The sequence below is a fragment of the Scyliorhinus torazame genome, chromosome 5, assembly GCF_047496885.1.
Source record: "Scyliorhinus torazame isolate Kashiwa2021f chromosome 5, sScyTor2.1, whole genome shotgun sequence".
In the NCBI taxonomy this organism is placed as follows: Eukaryota; Metazoa; Chordata; class Chondrichthyes; order Carcharhiniformes; family Scyliorhinidae; genus Scyliorhinus; species Scyliorhinus torazame.
In genome coordinates, this window is record NC_092711.1 from 124,888,962 (window position 1) to 124,909,955 (window position 20,994).

Sequence of the window (20,994 nt, forward strand, 5' to 3'; positions counted from 1 at the left end):
AGCGGCCACAGACTCAGGCTGACTCGCTGATTGATCAATAATAACATTGTTCATTCGGCTCTGGGGCCGCACTCGGGATTTATAAACCCCGCCCCCCGACCTGACACTTCAGGCAATGATTGACGGCAGCTCCAGATAATAGAAGGGGATTGATTGGAGGACCGAACGGGAGTGGCTGGTCCTCCAACCAATCAGTGAATGAAGGGCGGGGCTCTCGGGGTGCCGGATCTTCACAGAAGAAGCAACCGCGCAGGCGCATGTGGCAACTCAGACGAAGAAACTTTCGAATCCTCAATTTGTGACCTGGATGCTTCGTGATGATTTTTGTAAACAGAGATTACAGCTATCGGGCAAAAATTAAACAGATTGTGCCTTATTTTCTTGAGAAAACAAATCACTCAGTCGTGACCTGATACAAGTCTTTAAAATGATCTGTGGGTTGGACAGTGGAGAGGTGGGGCGGATGCTGCCAATTGTAAAGGAGTCGAAAACTGGGAGCCAGGAATAAACATGGGCGGCACGGTGTCATAGAATTTACAGTGCAGAAAGAGGCCATTCAGCCCATCGAGTCTGCACTGGCCCTTGGAAAGAGCACCCTACTTGAGCCCTACGCCTCCACCTTATCCCCTTTATCCCAGTAACCCCACCTAACCATTTTCATAGATTATCATAGAATTTACAGTGCAGAAGGAGGCCATTCGGCCCATCGAGTCTGCACCGGCTCTTGGAAAGAGCACCCTACCAAAGGTCAACACCGCCACCCTATTCCCATAACCCAGTAACCCCACCCAACACTAAGGGCAATTTTGGACACTAAGGGAAATTTAGCATGGCCAATCCACCTAACCTGCACATCTTTGGACTGTGGGAGGAAACCGGAGCACCCGGAGGAAACCCACGCACACACGGGGAGGATGTACAGACTCCGCACAGACAGTGACCCAAGCCGGAATCGAACCTGGGACTCTGGAGCTGTGAAGCAATTGTGCTATCCACAAGGCTACCGTGCTGCCCCAAGAAAGAACATCAAAGGGTTCATCCGGGATTTGAACCCGGGACCTCACATTTTCGTGCAGCACAAACCCCGAAGCGAGAATCTTACCCCTAGACCAACAAACCGATTACAAGGGGCGAACATGCAGACTCCGCACAGCCAGTGACACAAGGCGGGAATCGAACCTGAGACCCTGGAGCTGTGAAGCAACAGTGTTAACCTCTATGCACCATGCTGCCCCTATACTACTGTGTAGCACAGTGGTTAGCACTGAGAAATAGTGCAGGATTTGCCGGTTTTGTGCTTGACATTGAGGAGGCTGACAAGCACTGTTGCATCATAGCGCCAGGGTCCCTGTTACCTCAGTGCCAGGGTCCCTGTTGCCTCACTGCGCCAGGGTCCCTGTTGCCTCACAGCACCAGTCGGTTCCCGGCTTATGTCACTGTCTGTGCGGAGTCTGCATGTTCTCCCCGTGTCTGCGTAAGTTTTCTCCAAGTGCTCGCGTTTCCTCCCACAAGTCCTGAAAGATGTGCTTGTTCGGTGAATTGGACATTCTGAATTCTCCCTCAGTGTCCCCGAACAGGCGCCGGAGTGTGGCGACTGGGGCTTTTCACAGTAACTTAATTGTAATGTTAATGTAAGCCTACTTGTGACAATAATAAAGATTATTATTATAAACTAGGACATAAATACAAGAGAGTTACTAATAAGTCCAAGAGGGAGATATAGACACATTTCTTCATTCACTGGATTAGAATGTGCAACTTGTTACCAGGGAAGGAGTTGAGGAAAGTGCTGGGATGTTTCCAAAAGGAAATGGGACAAGCACATGAGAAAAGGGAATGGAAAGATCAGCTGACAGGCTGAGATGAGGTGGATGGAATGGAAGGAGATGTGTGTTGAGTATAATCAGCAGCAGAACAGTTGGACCAACTGGCCTGTTCATTGTAGAATCTAAGTAATTCAATGTAAACTTCTTTTACAGAATATTAGGATTGCAGATGGGAAATTCAAACCAAACATCATGTCAAGTCCTAACAGAGCCTATTGATTCATCAAGAGTTGAAAATCATCGGCCTTTCAATGTGGAAGGAGAAATCTTTGTCTGGTCTGCCTGAAAGAAAAGATTGTAAACATCAGTGCGACTGGAAAAGCACTGAGGCACATACACACTGAGTGATTATTCCAGCGTACTGACTGTGCAAAGAGCTTTAACCAGTCAGATAGCCTGAAAAAGTCTTGCACCATTTACATCAGGAAGTGACCGTACTCAGGCTGTGTGTGTGGACCAGGCTTCACATCAGGAAGAGACCGTACTCATGCTGTGTGTGTGGACCAGGCTTCACATCAGGAAGTGACCGTACTCAGGCTGTGTGTGTGGACCAGGTTTCACATCAGGAAGAGACCGTACTCAGGCTGTGTGTGTGGCCCAGGCTTCACATAAAGAAGAGACCGTTCTCAGGCTGTGTGTGTGGACCAGGCTTCACATCAGGAAGTGACCGTACTCAGGCTGTGTGTGTGGACCAGGCTTCACATCAGGAAGAGACCGTACTCAAGCTGTGTGTGTGGACCAGGTTTTACATCAGGAAGAGACCATACTCAGGCGGTGTGTGTGGCCCAGGCTTCAACTCATCGTCAAACCTGGACAGACAAAGGACACCAATACCATGGAGAAACCGTGGAAATATGGGGATTGTGAGAAGGGATTCAATAATCCATCTGAAGTGGAAACCCATCGACGCAGTCACACTGGGGAGTGGCCATTCACTTGCTCTGTTTGTGGGAAAGGATTTACTCAGTCATCAAGCCTCTGCACTCACCAGCATGTTCAGACTGGTGAGAGGCCATTCACCTGTCTGGATTGTGGGAAGGGATTTAATGCATTATCAAACCTCCTGACTCACCAGACACCTTTTAAATGTGCTGACTGTGAGAAAACATTTGAAAGCAAAAAGGATCTTCTGAAACACCAACACACTCACATTGGGGAGTGGCTATTCACCTGCTCGATCTGTGGGAAGGGAGTCACTCAGTTAGCTCAACTTCTGAGACACTATTGAGTTCACACTGGGAAGAGACCATTCACCTGCCCTGTGTGTAGACAGCAATTAATTAATTCATCCAACCTTCTGATACACCAACGAGTTCACACTGGGCAGAGAGTGTACACTTGCTCTGTGTGTGACAAAAAATTCACTCAGTCATCCCACCTGACTATGCACCAACTTGTTCACACTGATCAAAAACCTTTTAAATGTTCGCACTGTGAGAAGGGATTTAAAAGTAAACAGAATCTGCTGAAACACCAGCGAGTTCACACTGGGGACAGGCCATTCAACTGCCCCGCATGAGGGAAGGCATTTGCTCAGTCAAACAACCTGCTCAGTCAAACAACCTGCTCAGACACCAGTAAGTTCACAGGCAGTATCAGGGTTTGGATTCTGCTGTTATTGCTACCGTTAATCACATGCAGGACTGAATTATGTTTGGACGTCTGTTTTGTGTGGGGTTCCACAGTTTTGTGGTATATATATCAATGATTTAGAGTGAAATATAGGCCATAATTAAGAAGTTGGTGGATGGTACAAGTTATTTGTGTGTTTGACAGTGCAGAATAAAGACGTGGACAGCAGGAAGATATCATTGGACTGGGTCTTCAGTCAGAGGGTGGTGAATCTGTGGAACTATTTGCTGCAGAAACCTGTTGACGTCAAATCATTGAGTTTATTTAATACAGAGATAGATAGGTTCTTGATTAATAAGGGGATCATGAGTTATGGGGAGAAGACAGGAGAATGGGATGAGAAAAATATCAGCTATGATTGAATGGCGGAGCAGACTCGATGGGCCGAGTGGCCTAATTCTGCTCCCATGACTTGTGGGTCAGATGGATAGAAAAATGGCAAACGGAATTCAATCTGGAGCAGTATGACATCAAGAGTTTAGAGGGTAAACAAGAGAAGAGAATGAAGAATAAATGGGATGATGCTGAGAATTATACAGGAATAGTGACCTTGGATTCAAAAACCACATTTCCTGAAGGTGGCTGGACAGGTAGATCAGGTGGTCAAGAAGGCATTTGGGACACTTTTCTTTCTTGTCTGAGGCCCAGAATGAAAGAACAGGGAGATTATGTTTGAACCTGATAAAACATCGAGCACAGCTAGAGTGCTGAGTACAGTTCTGGTCACTACATTAATCAACCATGAGGTAAAAATATATTAATCAACTAATGTAAAACTAAAGACATATAGTTACATTCAGTGTTCATTTAATCAAATATAGGGGATAAAGATAACACTAACAAACAAAGGATTGCAACAGTTAAGAAATCGCATTTTTTTCAGTAAATTAAGTTCTGAGGTGTTTGGATAATACTAATAATAATAATGAAAAGCATTTCAGTTAACTCCATAAAACAAGGTGACTTCAGCACAATGGTAAAAAGCTGATAAACCGTTATTTATTTTAAAATGAAATTTATCCTGTTTTACTTAATAGTCAGATAAAATAAAGGCATGGTACGGCATCCTGGTCCCGTGGAGAGCACATCCAGTCCCATGTGGGAAAAGCAATGTTTCTCATATGCTGGACAAACACAAGCTGGGTCCTCCAGTTCCGCCCCTGATTCACTCCCATTGGCTGCAGAACCTGCCGCTCCCGCTCAGTCCTCCAGCCCCGCCCTCACTCTATTGGTCGAGAGTTTCCGTCAATCACCCGGGCGTTGTGATCTGGAGCATGCGCAGTGTGAATATGAACCTGACCTCAGGCCGCCATGTGGAAATTCTCAGCCGTTAAAAGCTGCCGTGTGAGCGGGTGGAATGGAGCCGGTGGGTGGGGCAGAAAGGAAAGCTTCAAATACACCCCATCAGGCTCCAAACCTGAATAAGAAGCTGGTCCTGGGTTGAAACCAGCGGTCATTGTTGGGGATCTTTCCGCAGAGCGGCCCGGGTTAACGGCTGCCGTCTTCAGCGGGGCGATTGTGTCGCGCAGCCAATCAGCGCCGCCCATTGTCAACTGTAAGTCCCGCCCTCGCATTCTCATTGGTTAGAGGGCCATCCCCAATATCAGTCCTCCAGGTACTCCCTCATTTCCTATTGGTCAGGAGCTGCCGTCAGTCACACACCGGGCTGTGAACGGAGCCTGCGCAGTAAGGAGACCCTGGCAGGTGGGCGGGGAGGATTCAGAAACAATATCTGGTGTTTGGGGAACTTGCAGTTGTCAAACTTACTGCTCATGTAACTGACCAGGCGACACATGGAGTATCTTTCTTGCCGGTTTTTACTCAGACATATGCATATGGGAGCTATCTCCAGAGAATAGCATACAGACTCTCTCAACAATACATTATTATACCTTCAGGTCGTCTTACAGGAAGGTAATTGGTAATTTACATATACCAATCAGAGGTTTGCAATTGTTTTTCGCCCATCGATACTCAATCACAACTGGTGGTTCCAATTACCTCATTTGTCTCCCATGATTGTAGCTAACCAATTACAGCATCGATATGCTGATGGAATTGCAATACTAGCAAGCACATGTCCATAATTGTACTATCCAATCAATACAAAGACATATAACGTGCAGATTCCACACAAACAGTGAGCCAAGGCGGGAATCGAGCCTGGGTCCCTGGCGCTGTGAAGTAACAGTGCTAACCATTGTGCTACTATACCAACCCAGATTCATCAACATCAGCAGAAACAGACACATTGAACATATTTCAGTCCTGGATGTGATTAACAGCAGAATCGAACCATTGTAGTTAGTTGTGAATTCTTTGATGTTTCAGCAGGTTGGATGACTGATTGAATCCCGTGAATCCCTTCCCACAATTGGAGCAGGTGAACGGCTTCTCCCCAGTGTGAAGTCGCTGGTGTACAATGAGGTTATATGATTGTCTGAACCCGAGATTTCCGGTTGCGGCCATGTCCGAATAGGTCGCGCACACGGCAGCTCCCGCCGGGATCGGAGTTTTGGGCCTTTAAACGGGGGAGTAACGGCACTTTGGCAGTGATTCCTGGCGTGGCAAAGGACGCTGGAGAGGTCCCCCCCCCCACTGCTGGATGGAGGGAACCAGGAGTGGGGCCGTTAAAAGAGCGATTGCGGGGAAGCGAGCGGAGCGGGTCCGGGAGGTCCAAATGGCGGCCGGCGCGGACCAAGCAGCGTGGGCCCAGTGGTCGAGAGAGCAGCAAGACTTTCTGAGAAGCTGCTTCGCAGAGCTGAAGACGGAGATGCTGGCCCCTATGAAGGCCTCCATGGAAAAGATGGTGGGGACTCAGAAGGTGCAGGAGAAGGCGATTAAAGAGGTGGCGAGGAAGGTATCTGAGAATGGGGATGAGATCTTGGGCCTGGCGGTCAGCGTGGAGGCGCACGAGGCCTGACACAAGAGATGGCAGGAGAGACTGGATGACCTTGAATATAGGTCTAGGAGTCACAACCTGCGGATTCTGAGCCTCCCTGAAGGTGCGGAAGGGGCGGACGCGAGCACGTATGTGACTACAATGCTGCGGACGCTGATGGGCGCGGGGGCCTTCCCACGGCCCTTGGAACTGGACGGGGCGCATAGAGTCCTCGCGAGGAAGCCTAGGGCGAACCACCGAGGGCGATGGTGATAAGGTTCCACCGCTTCACAGACAGGAAGCGTGTCTTGCGTTGGGCAAAGAAGGAGCGGAGCAGCAAGTGGGAGAACGGCAAGATTCACATATACCAGGACTTGGGAGCTGAACTGTCTAAGAGGCGTGCAGGATTCAACTGAGATTCAACAAAAATTATTTTTGTGTCACAGGTAAACTTCTTATTCATGTTCCTACATTTACTTTCAAATCAATGATGTAAACCAGGAGTGAAGGGCCCAGTACTGATTCCTTTGAAACCGGCGCTGAAAACAGCACTTTGATTTTCTCTATTCTTTATGGCATGTGAGTGTCAGGGGCAAACCAGCTTGGCTGCCCATTCCTAATTGCCCTTAAACTGAGTGGCCAAATGGTCTCCTTCTGACTGTAGTTTCTCTATCATTAATTCTGACCTTGGATCAGACTATACGCAGAACAATACTTTTCACTGTACCTCGATACACGTGACAATAAATCAAATCCAATCAAAGAGACAGTTTCTTACTCGTCTTAAAATTGAAAAGAGTCTTCTTAAAAATTATTCATTCACGGGAGGTGGGGGTCACTGGCTGGGCCAGCATTTACTGCTCATTCCAATTGCCCTTGAACTGCGTGTCTTGTGAGGCTATTTCAGAGGGCACTGACAAATCAACAACATTGCTACGGATCTGGAGTCACGTGTAGGCCAGGCCACTTAAGGAGAGCAGATTTCTTGAAGGACATTAGTGAACCAGATGGGTTTTTACAACAATCAAGAGTGTTATCATTAGACTTTTAATTCAAGACTTTTATTCAATTTCAGCATCTGTCATAGGCAAATTCGATCCCAGATCCCCAGAGCATTAACCTGGGTCTCTGGATTACTCGCCCAGTAACAATACCATTACTCCAATGCCTAGCCCACATATTCTTGGCAGAATATGGTCTCGTGATGTGTTCGGTGATTTTGTCTTGCAATGATTCTACAGAACTGCTGGTGAATTAGCCAGAACGATGATTTATTAATGTACATGTAATGTAATGATCAGAATGCTATACAGACTAAGTTATCACAGAATTACATTAGAACTCTTGGAACTACCCTTATGTGCGATTGGCCTTGTGTATGCCTGACAACCTTCTGCTGGTGGCCGGATGTCACCTGACTGATGCCTGACGCCAACTACTGGTGGGAGGTCACACTGCTGAGTACATGTAATATTATATACAGGCTTATCACCGCATCTTGTAACTTCTCAAAATGATCGAGTAATTTATTTTTTCAAACAAATTCTGATAGCTCTGCAGTTTCTGGAAACATTTTGGTTGATCGTGTTATTTTTAAAAATAAAGATCAAGTCTTTGCAATATAATTACCTAATACACTAATTCACTAATCATAATCAGTGTTCACTATTGAATAAACTTGAATTTAATTATTGTTTTTTGCAATGAAATCAATACATAGTTAATATAGAAAAGGTACAGAAGGTGAAATAGCTGCAGAAAGGCACATGTTAGAGGTATAAAAGGGCTTCCTGGCTTATTACTAAGGCCAGTGAATACACTATGAAAATAACAATTTACGGGCAGCAAGGTGGCGCAATGGTGAGCACTGCTGCCTCACGGCACCAAGGTCCGAGGTTTGATCCCCACCCTGGGTCACTGCCGTGTGGAGTTTGCACATTCTTTCCGTGGTTTTGTTGGTCTCACCCCCACAACCCAAAGATGTGCAGGGTAGGTGGATTGTCCACGCTAAATTGTTCCTTAATGCGAAAAAATGAATTGGGTACTCTAAATTTTTTATTTTTTTAATAATGAAAATAACAATTTTAAAACTAAATGTGATTACACATGCGTACTTACAGCTTCCTACATTACAACAGCGAATATGTTTCAAAAGTACTCCATTGGCTTTAAAACACTTTAGGAGGTCCAGTGGTAGTGAGAGGTTTTATAGAAATGTACATTTGTTCTAATTGTCCGCAAACGAGGATATATTACACTCAGTGTCCTCACCAATTTATTGATAAAGTTTGAGTTTTAATTTTGTGTAATAACCACATCATTGACACCATTTTGAATACTCTGTGAAATTCCAGACACACAATATGCACAATTATTTGTTGTAAAACACAGCGAGTTGTTGTGATTTGGAATGCACTGTCCATAAATGGTGCTAGAATCTCATTGGACTGTAACTTCCAAAAGGGAATTTGGTACATTCTGAAAAAGAAAACAAAATAGTCGAACTCTGGGATTAAATGGGTCGCTGTACAAAGAGCTGGCACGGGAAAAATGGGCCAAATAGACTCCTCTGTGCTCTAGCAGCCTTGTGTACATGTAAAGGGAGTGGTAACAACCTGGAACCTACTGCCTATGAGGTAGGAGATGCAGAGAGGATGGAGAGATTTCAATAGGAAATTGGACAGGCACTGAGAGAAATAAACCCAGGATTCGGGGATAGAACGGGGCAATGGACAGACTGGCTTCCTCCACAGGGAGCCGACACGGTCCCAAAGGGCTGAATGGCCCCATTCCCCACCCTCCAGATGCTGTGATCTCAGGAGAGAAATTCAGCTGCTCCAGTCACTCCAACTGACTGGAGGCCCTCATCTCTGATCCCATTCTTGTAAATGTCCTCTACACCCTCTCTAAGAACTTCACATATTTCCTAAAGTGTGGGGCCCATATATAAGGTTCCATTCTAGAGGGATAGAATTAAAAAGTACAGAGGAAATGTTTAACTTGTTTAAAACGATGGTTCGACTACACTGGGAGTTCTGTCAACATTGATGATCTCCATTTAGAAAAAGGAAATAGAGGCACTGGATAAGGTGCAACAAAGGTTCATAATATACAGAACTGAGAGCATTTAACACTCAGGAAAGGCTGGGGCTGCTTTTTTCTGGAAAAGGAAAGACTGATGGGTGACCTGATGGAAGTCTTTCAGATTATGAAAGGATTCAATAATCTAATAGGAATTTCAATAGAAACCTCTTTACCCAGCGAGTGGTGAGAATGTGGAACTCGTTACCACAGCGAGTGGTTGAAATGAACAGCATGAATCCATTGAACCTAAAGTGAGATACACACAAGGGAAAAAGGAATAGAAGGAGATGCTGATGGGGGGGGGGGGGAAGAGACATAGAGGGGTGGGTGGAGGCTCATGCGGAGCTTAAATACTGATACAGACCATGGCTAACCTCAGCCGGTATGGGAATTTAGCCTGTGCTGTTGGTGTCACTCAGCATAAACCAGCCATCCAGTCAACTGAGCTAACCAATCCCCGTGTAAATCTGTAATAACCCCAAAAATATTTTATTTTATTTATTTATTGTCACATGTATTAGTATACAGTGAAAAGTATTGTTTCTTTCATGCTGTACAAACAATGCATACCGTACATAAGGAAGGAGAGGCTGCAGAATATAATGTTACAGTTATAGCAAGGTGTAGAGAAAGGATCAACTTAATACGAGGTAGATCCATTCAAAACTCTGACGGCAGTAGGGAAGAAGCTGTCCTTGAGTCGGTTGGTACGTGACCTCAAACTTTGGTATCTTTTTCCTGACGGAAGAAGGTGGAAGAGAGTATGTCCTGGGTGCATGGGGTCCTTAATTATGCTGGCTGCCTTTCTGAGGTAGCGGGAATTATAGATAGCGTCAATGGATGGGAGGCTGGTTTGCGTGATGGACTGGGCTACATTCACAACCTTTTGTAGTTTCCTGCGGTCTTGGGTAGAGCAGGCTCCAGACCAAGCTGTGATACAACCAGAAAGAATGCTTTCTATGGTGCATCTGTAGAAGTTGATGAGGGTCGTAGCCGACATGCCAAATTTCCTCAGTCTTCTGAGAATGGAGAGTCGTTGGTGGGCTTTCTTAACTGTAGAGTCGGCATGGGGGGGACCAAGACAGGCTGTTGGTGATCTGTACACCTAAAAACTTGAAGCTCTCGACCCTTTCTACTTCGTTCCTGAATATTAGTGATTGCCTGTCACCCGCCATACTATTTAATGTAGTTTCCCAGTGCACCTCAGACAACTTGCCCCTCAGACCCTGATAGTTTTTTTCTGTGAGAAGCACCAAGATAAATTAAACAAAGGAACCATCTAACCACCACAGCCCATCTTCATGGCAATGTGGCATGATTTGGGGGTTTCCAAACAGAAATGGTAATGAAACATCTTCGATCCTCCAAACACCCTTTCACTCTTTGATCCTTGTGAAATGTGAAACCAGGTATTTGCAAGAAGGCTCAGAGAGAATCAGACCATTGGAGACGAAGCCATGAGACCGGCCAGTCCATCAGAAAGAAACTCTCTGACCATCCCCATTGACTAACAGAATGAACAAAATGCAGTCCTGGATGTAATTGAGAACAGAAACAATAACAGCAGAATCCACTCCCTGTAATCTGTTGTGAACTTGTTGGTGCCTCAGAAAGTGCGATCAATTACAAAATCCCTTCGCACATTGAGAGCAGGTGAACGGCCTCTCCCCAGTATGAACTCCCTGGTGTGACTGCAGACGGCATAACCGTGTGAATCGCACAAATAGAGGTAAACATCTTTGAGTTATGTGGGTGACACCCACGCAAACACTTGGAGAACATGTCTCCACACGGACAGTGACCTGGGGCCAGGATTGAACACTGGTCCTCAGCTCTGTGGGACCACAGTGCTAACCACTGCATTACCTAACGATTTAGATGAGGGAACAAAATGCAATATCTCCAAATTTGCAGATGACACAAGTTGCGTGGGAGGGTGAGCTGTGAGGACGTTGCAGAGATCCTTCAGTGTGATTTGCACAAGTTGAGTGAGTGAGCAAATGAATGGCAGATACAGTATAATTTGGAGAAATGCGAGGTTATCCAGTTTGGTAGCAAAACGAGAAGGCAGACTATTATCTGAATTGTCATAAATTAGGAGGGGGAAATGTGCAACGAGACCTGGGTATCCTTGTACACCAGTCAGTGAAGGTAAGTATGCAGCGACAGCAAGCGGTAAAGAAGGCAAATGGTATGCTCGCCTTCATTGTGAGCAGATTAGAGTACAGCAGCAGGAATATCTTGCTGCAATTATACAGGGCCTTGGCGAGGCCGTACCTGGAATATTGTGTGCAGTTTTGGTCTCCTTATCTGAGGAAGGATGTTCTTGCTCTAGAGGGAGTGCAGAGCAGGTTTATCAGACTGATTCCTGGGATGGTGGGACTGACGTATGAGAGACTGAATCAGTTAGGATTGTATTCGCTGGAGTTCAGAAGAATGGGGGATCTCATATAAATCTATAATATTCCAACAGGACCCGACAGGGTAGATGCAGGAAAGATTTTCCCGATGGTGAGAGTGTACAGAACCAGAGGTCGCAGTCTGAGGATACGGGATAGACCATTTAGGACAGAGATGAGGAGAAATTTCTTCAACCAGAGAGTGGTGAGACTGTGGGATTTGTTACCACAGGAAATAGTTGAGGCCAATACATTGTATGTTTTCAAGAAGCAGTTAGATATAGCATTTAGAGCGAAGGGAATCAAAGGATATGGAGGGAAAAGCGGGATTAGGCTATGTAGTTGATGATAAGCCATGATCATAATGAATGGCAGAGCAGGCGCGAAGGGCCAAATGGTCTCATCCTGCTCCTATTTTCTATATTTCTATGTAATCCCTTCCCACACTCAGAGCAGGTGAATGGCTTCTCCCCAGTGTGAACTCGCTGGTGTGTCTGCAGGATAAGCTGGCACCCCTGATGGTGTAGATGTTTGAGGAGGAGATAGGGGAGGGGGTGTTACCACAAACTTTGGGGCAGGCATCGGTGTCTCTGTTGCTTAAAAAAGATAAGGATGTTCTGGGTGCGGCGATGACCAGCTAAGTCGCACGTTTCGGCACCTCCTGTTTCAACGGACTTTTGGGCTCTTATCGGGAGCCCCAAAGGAAATTTTCAAAGGCTGAACCCAGTGTGAGGCGACATAGGAAGGAGTCCCCCTGGGTGTGGATGGAAAGAAGTGATAGTAGTGGCCAGATTGCGGAGGATCCTCTGGAGCAGTGGCAGAGAAGGGAAGTGAGAAGCAAGATGGCGGCTGAGGGAGCCCAGTTGGTATGGGGCCTGGAACAGCAGGAGTTCCTCTGGCGATGTGTGGAGGAGCTCAAGAAGGAGGTGCTGACGCCGATGCTGCAGGCGATTGAGGGGTTGAAGGAGACACAAAAGACCCAAGAGATGGAGCTCCGTGGAGTGAAGGCAAAGGCTGCCGAAAATGAGGACGAGATACAGGGCTTGGTGGTGAAGACGGAGACACACGAGGCACTTCACAAGAGGTGTATGGAAAGACTGGAAGCTCTGGAAAATAGCTCGAGGAGGAAGAACTTAAGGATTTTGGGTCTTCCCGAAGGGGCAGAGGGAGCGGACGTTGGGGCGTACGTGAGCACGATGCTCCATACCTTAATGGGAGCTGAGGCCCCGACGGGCCCCCTGGAAGTGGAGGGAGCGTACCGAGTCCTCGTGAGAAGACCAAAGGCAGGGGAAATACCTCGAGCAATAGTGGTGAGATTCCACCGCTACAAGGACAGGGAGATGGTCCTGAGATGGGCTAAGAAGACACGGAGCTGCAGGTGGGAGAACGCGGTGATCCGCGTGTATCAAGATTGGAGTGCGGAGACGGCGAGAAGGAGGGCGAGTTCCAATCGGGCCAAGGCGGTGCTCCACAGGAAGAAAGTGAAATTCGGAATGTTGCAGCCGGCAAGGCTGTGGGTTACACACCAGGGCAAACATCACTACTTCGAGACGGCAGAGGAGGCGTGGCCATTTATTGAAGAGGAGAAGTTGGACTAGATTTGGGAAAGGATGTTTGAAATGAAGTAGCGAGGTGGTGGCAAGGAATTGTAAATCAGATGGGGGAATTTTTTCCCCCTCGAAGGGGGGGGGAACACGAAGAAATGTGGGCGCCGGTGGGGAAGGGGATGGGGAAGGAGAGAGGGAGCTGCGCCATTAGGGGCGGGGCTGAGAGGGAAGCGCTGGCTTTGTTCCCGCGCTATGGAAACTGTGGCGGGAAAAGGGGGTGCAGGGAGGGGGCCTCACACGCAGGGAGGCTAAGGGTAAACGGGGGAAGCCGAGGTCAGCCAGAGTTTGCTGACGCCCGGAAGCAATATGGGGGGAGCAATCAAGCTAGTGGGGAATCTAGCAGGGGGGGGGGGGGGGGGGGGGGAGGGGGGCATTAACTGGGTTGCTGCTGCTAAGGGGAAGGGGGAGCTGTTACGGGATGGGACGGTCGGGACGGGTGAGGAGCTGGTTTAAAAAAGGAGATGGCTAGTCGACGATTGGGGGGGGGGGTAAAGAGCCCCCCAACCCGGTTGATCACGTGGAACGTGAGAGGGTTGAATGGGCCGATTAAGAGGGCAAGGGTATTTGCGCACCTAAAGAAGCTAAAGGCAGACGTGGTCATGCTTCAGGAGACGCACCTGAAACTGGTGGATCAAGTCAGATTAAGAAAAGGATGGGTGGGACAGGTATTCCACTCGGGCTTGGATGCGAAAGATAGAGGGGTGGCAATACTGGTGGGGAAACGGGTATCGTTTGAGGCGAAGACCATAGTGGTGGACAGTGGGGGTAGGTACGTGATGGTGAGTGGCCGGTTGCAAGGTGAAGCAGTGGTGCTGGTGAACGCATATGCCCCGAACTGGGATGATGCAAACTTTATGAAGCATATGTTGGGGCGCATCCTGGACCTGGAGATGGGAAAGTTGGTAATGGGGGGAGACTTCAACACGGTGCTGGACCCAGGGCTGGACCGGTCCAGATCTAGGACCGGGAGGAGGCCGGCAGCGGCCAAGGTGCTTAAGGGCTTTATGGAGCAGATGGGAGGAGTGGATCCCTGGAGATTTACTAGACCGAGGAGTAAAGAGTTTTCCTTCTTCTCCCATGTCCATAAAGTGTACTCCCGGATAGACTTCTTTGTCCTGGGATGGGCGCTGATCCCGAAGGTGGCAGGAACTGTTTGCGTTGGCAATTGAGCCATTGGCCATAGCGCTGAGGGGCTCTAGGAAGTGGAGAGGGGTACTTAGAGGAGAAGAAGAACATCGGGTGTCATTGTACGCGGATGATTTGCTGTTATATGTCGCGGACCCAGTGGAGGGGATGCCTGAGATAATGCAGACGCTCAGGGAGTTTGGAGAGTTTTCGGGATACAAATTGAATATGGGGAAGAGTGAACTGTTTGTGATGCACCCCGGGGAACAGGGCAGGGGAATAGTCGACCTGCCGTTGAGGAGGGTAACAAGAGATTTCCGGTATTTAGGGATCCAGGTGGCCAGGAACTGGGGAACCTTGCATAAGCTTAACTTGACACGACTGGTAGAGCAGATGGAGGAGGACTTTAAGAGGTGGGACATGGTGCCCCTGTCATTGGCAGGCAGGGTGCAGGCGGTTAAAATGGTGGTCCTCCCGAGGTTTCTTTTTGTGTTTCAGTGCCTCCCCATACTGATTACAAAGGCCTTTTTTAAGAAGGTGGACAGAAGTATCATGAGCTTTGTGTGGGCCGGAAAGACCTCAAGGGTAAAGAGGGCTCCTGCAGCGCAGTAGGGATAGAGGGGAACTGGCACTGCCGAGTCTGAGTGATTATTATTGGGCCGCCAACGTATCTATGATATGTAAGTGGATGAGGGAAGAAGAAGGAGCGGCGTGGAAAAGGCTGGAGATGACGTCCTGTAGGGGAACTAGCTTAAAAGCACTGGCGACGGCGCCGTTGCCGTTCTCCCCGAAAAAATACACCTCAAATCCAGTGGTGGTGGCGACTTTGAAGATTTGGTGGCAGTGGAGACGACATAGGGGGGTGACGGGTGCCTCAGTGTGGTCCCCGATAAGGAACAACCACAGGTTCGTCCCGGGAAAGATAGATGGGGGATTTCAATCTTGGCAGCGAGCAGGAATTGCGAAACTGAAGGACTTGTTCTTGGACGGGACGTTCGCGAGTCTGGGAGCACTGACAGAAAAATACGGGTTGCCAGCTGGGAATGCATTTCGGTATATGCAAGTGAGGGCATTTGTGAGGCAACAGGTGAGGGAATTTCCGCAGCAAGGGATCCAGGACAGAGTGATTTCGGGTGGGTGATAGTAAGGTGTCCGATATATACAGGGAAATGAGACGAGGGGGAGACGATGGTAGAGGAGCTGAAAGGAAAATGGGAGGAGGAGCTGGGGGAAGAGATTGAGGAGGGGCTGTGGGCAGACGCCCTAAGTAGGGTAAATTCCTCGTCCTCGTGTGCCAGGCTCAGCCTGATCCAATTCAAGGTTCTACACAGGGCGCATATGACGGGAGCAAGATTGAGCAGGTTTTTTGGGGTGGAGGATAGGTGTGGGAGGTGCGCGGGAAATCCGGCAAACCACACCCACATGTTTTGGTCATGTCCGGTATTACACGGGTTCTAGGTGGGTGTGGCAAAGGTGATTTCAAAGGTGGTGGGGGTCCGGGTCGAACCAAGCTGGGGGTTGGCTATATTTGGGGTTGCAGATGAGCCGGGAGTGCAGGAGGCGAGAGAGACCGATGTTTTGGCCTTTGCGTCCCTAGTAGCCCGGCGAAGGATTCTACTTATGTGGAAAGAAGCCAAACCCCCGGGCGTGGAGGCCTGGATAAACGACATGGCAGGGTTCATAAAACTGGAGCGGATAAAGTATGAACTAAGAGGTTCGGCTCAGGGGTTCACCAGGCGGTGGCAACCGTTCCTCGACTATCTCGCAGAGCGATAAGGGAAAATAGGAAAGATAGCAGCAGCAACCCAGGGGGGAGGGGTGCAATTGGGTCTTCGGGGGGGGTTTTGTGCGTTATATATTAGTTGTTCGTATTTATTTTTTCAATGTTATTATTTCTTTTTGTTTATTATTTGTTGTTGGCACTTGCCGTTAGTTAATATATTATTTAAAAAACGATCAACGTATATATTGTTACAAAGTTGTAAAAATGGGAAATTCTTGGTTGATCGAAAAACTTTAATAAAATATATTTTTTTAAAAAAAGATAAGGATCCAACGGAGTGTGGGTTGTATAGGCCCATATCACTTTTAAACGTGAACTCAAAGGTATTAGCAAAGGCACTGGCAGGTAGGCAGGAGGACTGCCTCCTGAAGGTGATAGGTGAAGATCAGACAGGGTTTGTGTGAGGGAGGCAGCTCTTTTCAAACGTTAGGAGGCTATTGAACGTGGTTATGGCACCGGCGGAGGGGAAGGAAACTGGTGGTTGTGGCAGTGGACGCCGAGAAAGCATTTAACCGAGTAGAATGGGGACACTTGATAGCAGTTCTGGAGCGGTTTGGGATTGGTCCACAATTTGTGGACTGGGTAAAGCTACTATAGAAGGAGCTGGGGCCAGTGTCCGCACAAAAAACATCAGCTCGAGAGACTATTCTCTCCACCGTGGGACTAGGCAGGGATGTCCTATGTCCCCCTTGCTGTTTGAACTCGCGATTGAGCGTTTGGCCATCGCGTTAAGAGGTTTGGGGGTATGGAAAGGGATAGTGCGGGGGGGTGAATAGAGCACAGGGTGCCCTTGTATGCCGATGACTTGTTATTATAGGTGTCGGAACCGAGTGTGTCAAGAGGGGGAATATTGGAGCTGCTTCGGGTGTTTGGGTCTTTCTCGGGGTACAAATTAAATCGAGACAAGAGTGAGTATTTTGTGGTGTTTCGGCCAGGGTGTGGGCAGGGGTGGGGGGGCTGCCATTACGTAGGGCAGGGGTTCACTTTAGATATCTGGGTGTGCAGGTTGCTCGGGATTGCAGGGGGGGGGGATCACTGGAGGGTCGGTTAAAATGAACACGTTGCCGCGATTTCTGTTTATTTTCCAATGCCTGCCGATTTTCCTGCCAAAAGTATTTTTTGGAGAGTTTTAAGGAATAATTTCCTACAAGTGGAAACATCTTCTCCATGTCCAATCTATCCAGGCCCCGCAGTATCCTGTAAGTTTTAATAAGATCCCCGATATCCTTCTAAACTCCAACGGGTACAGACCCAGAGTCCTCAATCATTCCTCATACGACAAGCTCTTCATTCCAGGCATCATTCTTGTAAACCTCCTCTGGAGCTTTTCCAAGGCCATCACATCCTTCCTTAGATACTGGGCCCAAAACTGCTCTCAATACTCCAAATGGGGTCTGATCAGAGCCTTATATAGCCTCAGAAGTACATCCCTGATCTTGTATTCTAGCCCACTCGACCTGAATACATTGCATTTGCCTTCCTAACTGCCGACTGAACCTGCACGTTAACCTTAAAAAATTTTTTTAGAGTACCCAATTCATTTTTTCCAATTAAGGAGAAGTTTAGCGTGGCCAATCCACCTTACCTGCACAACTTTGGACTGGGGGAGGAAACCGGAGCACCCGGAGGAAACCCACACACACGGGGAGGATGTGCAGACTCCGCACAGACAGTGACCTAAGCCGGAATCGAACCTGGGACCCTGGAGCTGTGAAGCAATTGTGCTATCCACAATGCTACCGTGCTGCCCTTTCATGTAGCGCAAACCCTGAAGCGAGAATCTTACCCCTAGACCAACGAGCTGGCATCCTCCTGACCCAGTCCATGGCTTTCTCCCTCATTATCTGAAACACACGAGCAACTTTTGTATAATCCTCGTGCATACATTTAAGTCTAAATCATTGCTATATACCAGAAACTGTGGAACCCCACTGGAAACAGACGTCCAGGCATCATTCAGTCCCGGATGTGACCAACAGCAGCAACAACAGCTGAATCCAAACCCTGCTTTTGCCTGTGAACTTGCTGATGTCTATTCAGGTTGTTTAACTGAGTGAATCTCCTCCCACATACGGAACAGTTAAACAGCCTCTCCCCAGTTCCGCTCCCACATGTGGGCCACATGGTAGCACAGTGGTTAGCACTGTTGCTTTAAAGCTCCAAGGTCCCAGAATTCCCGGCTTGGCTCACTGTCTGTGTGGAGTTTGCATGTTCTCCCCATGTCTGCGTGGGTTTGCTCCGGGTGCTCCAGTTTCCTCCCACAAGTCCAGAAATGTGTAGATTAGGTGGATTGGCCATGCTAAATTGCCCTTCGTGTCCAAAAAGGTGAGGTGGGGTTATGGGTTAGGTTGGAGGTATGGGCTTAAGTAAGGTGCTCTTTGCAAGGGCCGGTGCACTCGATGGGCCGAATGCCCTCCTTCTGCACTGTAAATGCGATGATTCTGTTTCCGTGTGAACTCGCTGGTGTTTCCGCAGATTTGATTTACTTTTAAAGCTCTTTTCAGTCAGAACATTTAAAAGGATTCTGATCAATGTGAACAAGTTGGTGTCTAGTCAGGTGGGATGACTCAGTAAATTTCTTGTCACACACGGGGCAAGAGTATGGTTTCTGCCCAGTGTGAACTCGCTGGTGTTGCAGAAGCTGGGATGAGCATGTGAATCTCTTCCCACACACGGAGCAGGTGAATGGCCTCTCCCCAGTGTGATTGCGTTGGTGTCTCAGTAAAGTCATTTTCCTTTTAAAGCTCTTCTCACAGTCAGCACATTTAAAAGGTCTCTGATCAGTATGAACAAGTTGGTGTCTCAGGAGGTCTGATGACTGAGTGAATCCCATCCCACACACGGAGCAGGTGAATGGCCTCTCTCCAGTGTGAGTGCGTTGGTGTCTCAGTAAATCCATTCTGCGTTTAAAACTCTTCTCACAGTCAGCACATTTAAAAGGTTTCTGGTCAGTATGAACAAGTTGGTGCACCAGGAGGTGGGATGACCTAGTGAATCCCTTCCCACACACGGAGCAGGTGAATGGCCTCACCCCAGTGTGAGTACGTTGGTGTGTCAGTAAATTCATTTTACTTTTAAAACTCTTCTCACAGTCAGCACATTTAAACGGCCTCTGATCAGAATGAACAAGTTGGTGTCTCAGGAGGTACGATGACTGAGTGAATCCCTTCCCACACACGGAGCAGGTGAATGGCTTATCTCCAGTGTGATGGCGTTGATGTGACAGTAAATCATTTCTGCTTTTAAAGCTCTTTTCACAGTCAGCACATTTAAACGGTCTCTGGTCAGAGTGGACCTGATGGTGAGCCCGGAGGTTTGACGAAGCATGAAATCCCTTCCCACATTCCAAACAGGTGAATGGCCTCTCCCCAGTGTGAGTGCGTTGATGTAACAGTAAATAATTTCTGCTTTTAAAGCTCTTCTCACAGTCAGCACATTTAAAAGGTCTCTGATCAGTATGAACAAGTTGGTGGCTCAGGAGGTGGGATGACAGAGTGAATCCCTTCCCACACACGGAGCAGGTGAATGGCCTTTCCCCAGTGTGAATGCGTTGATGTGTCAGTAAATCCTTTCTGCATTTAAAGCTCTTTCCACAGTCAGCACATTTAAACGGTCTCTGATCAGTATGAACAAGTTGGTGTGTCAGGAGGTATGATGACCGAGTGAATCCTTTCCCACACACGGAGCAGGTGAACGGCGTTTCCCCAGTGTGAATACGTTGATGGGTTTCCAATTTAGACGGGTAATTGAATCCCATCCCACAGTCCCCACATTTCCACGGTTTCTCCATGGTTATCGACAAGTTATCAGGTGTAGGTGGGATGCAGATTTGAGGTCACTGTCAGATCAGCCGTGATGTTATTAAATGGTGGAACAGGCTCACGGGGCGGAATGTCCTATTGCTGCTTCTTGATTCCTATGGTGCAAATGTCCTTCTGTCTCTCCAGCTTGGATCATCAGTTGAAGCCTGAGTACGGTGTCTCCCTGATGTAAATGCTGCAATTTAATTTCATGCTGTGTGATTGGTTAAAGCTCAGTTCCAGCTAACTGTGGACAATTAGATGTCTGTGTCTCGCTGCTTTTCCAATCACAGTGATTTTTGAATTTTTTTCAAAAAGACAAAACAGACAAACATTTCTCCTTCCACGTTGAAAGGCCGGTCCTGATGAATCAAGTGACTGTCAGATCTCAACATGATGTTTGCATCTGCAAATATTCTGTAAAAGGAGATTACATTGAAATATTGTGAATATATAAGACACAAACAGGCCATTCTGTCACAGATTCTGCTGCTGTCCATACTCGGCACACATCCCCGACTGTCACACCTATCAAATCTCAGCCTTTCAGCTGATTTTCGATTCCATTTTCTCTCATGTGCTTGTCCCATTTCCTTTTGAAAACATCTCAGCACTTTCCTCAACTCCTTTGCATGGTAATGAGTTGCACATTCTGAACCTGTAATAAATAATTTTGTCTGTATTGTCCCCTTGGATTTATTCATAACTATCTTGTATTTATGATTTGTTGTTTATTGATGGTCACTATTTCACATCGCCCCTCTCCATTTAATCTTTCCTGAGAGCTGTAATCTCCCATGGTACAAAAGTCATCACTGCCAGTGCAGTATAGAATTTGCAAAGAGACAATCCTTTCT

General features: G+C 47.6%; 1 protein-coding gene across 3 annotated transcripts in view; it reads right to left on the bottom strand.

Moving 5' to 3' along the window:
• The window catches only part of LOC140421804 (uncharacterized), a 314,633-nt gene that overhangs the window by 292,394 nt on the left and 1,245 nt on the right, over positions 1 to 20,994 (bottom strand). For 2 of the 3 annotated variants that reach the window (XM_072506716.1, XM_072506717.1), the window contains exon 2: positions 13,794 to 20,554. The exons of the other annotated variant lie outside the window; for it this stretch is intronic. In XM_072506716.1, the coding sequence (XP_072362817.1) occupies positions 18,838 to 20,127 (1,290 nt within the window). In that variant the 5' untranslated portion in view covers positions 20,128 to 20,554 and the 3' untranslated portion in view covers positions 13,794 to 18,837. Of the gene's footprint in view, positions 1 to 13,793; positions 20,555 to 20,994 lie in introns of those variants that run through there. 3 annotated transcript variants of the gene reach the window in all.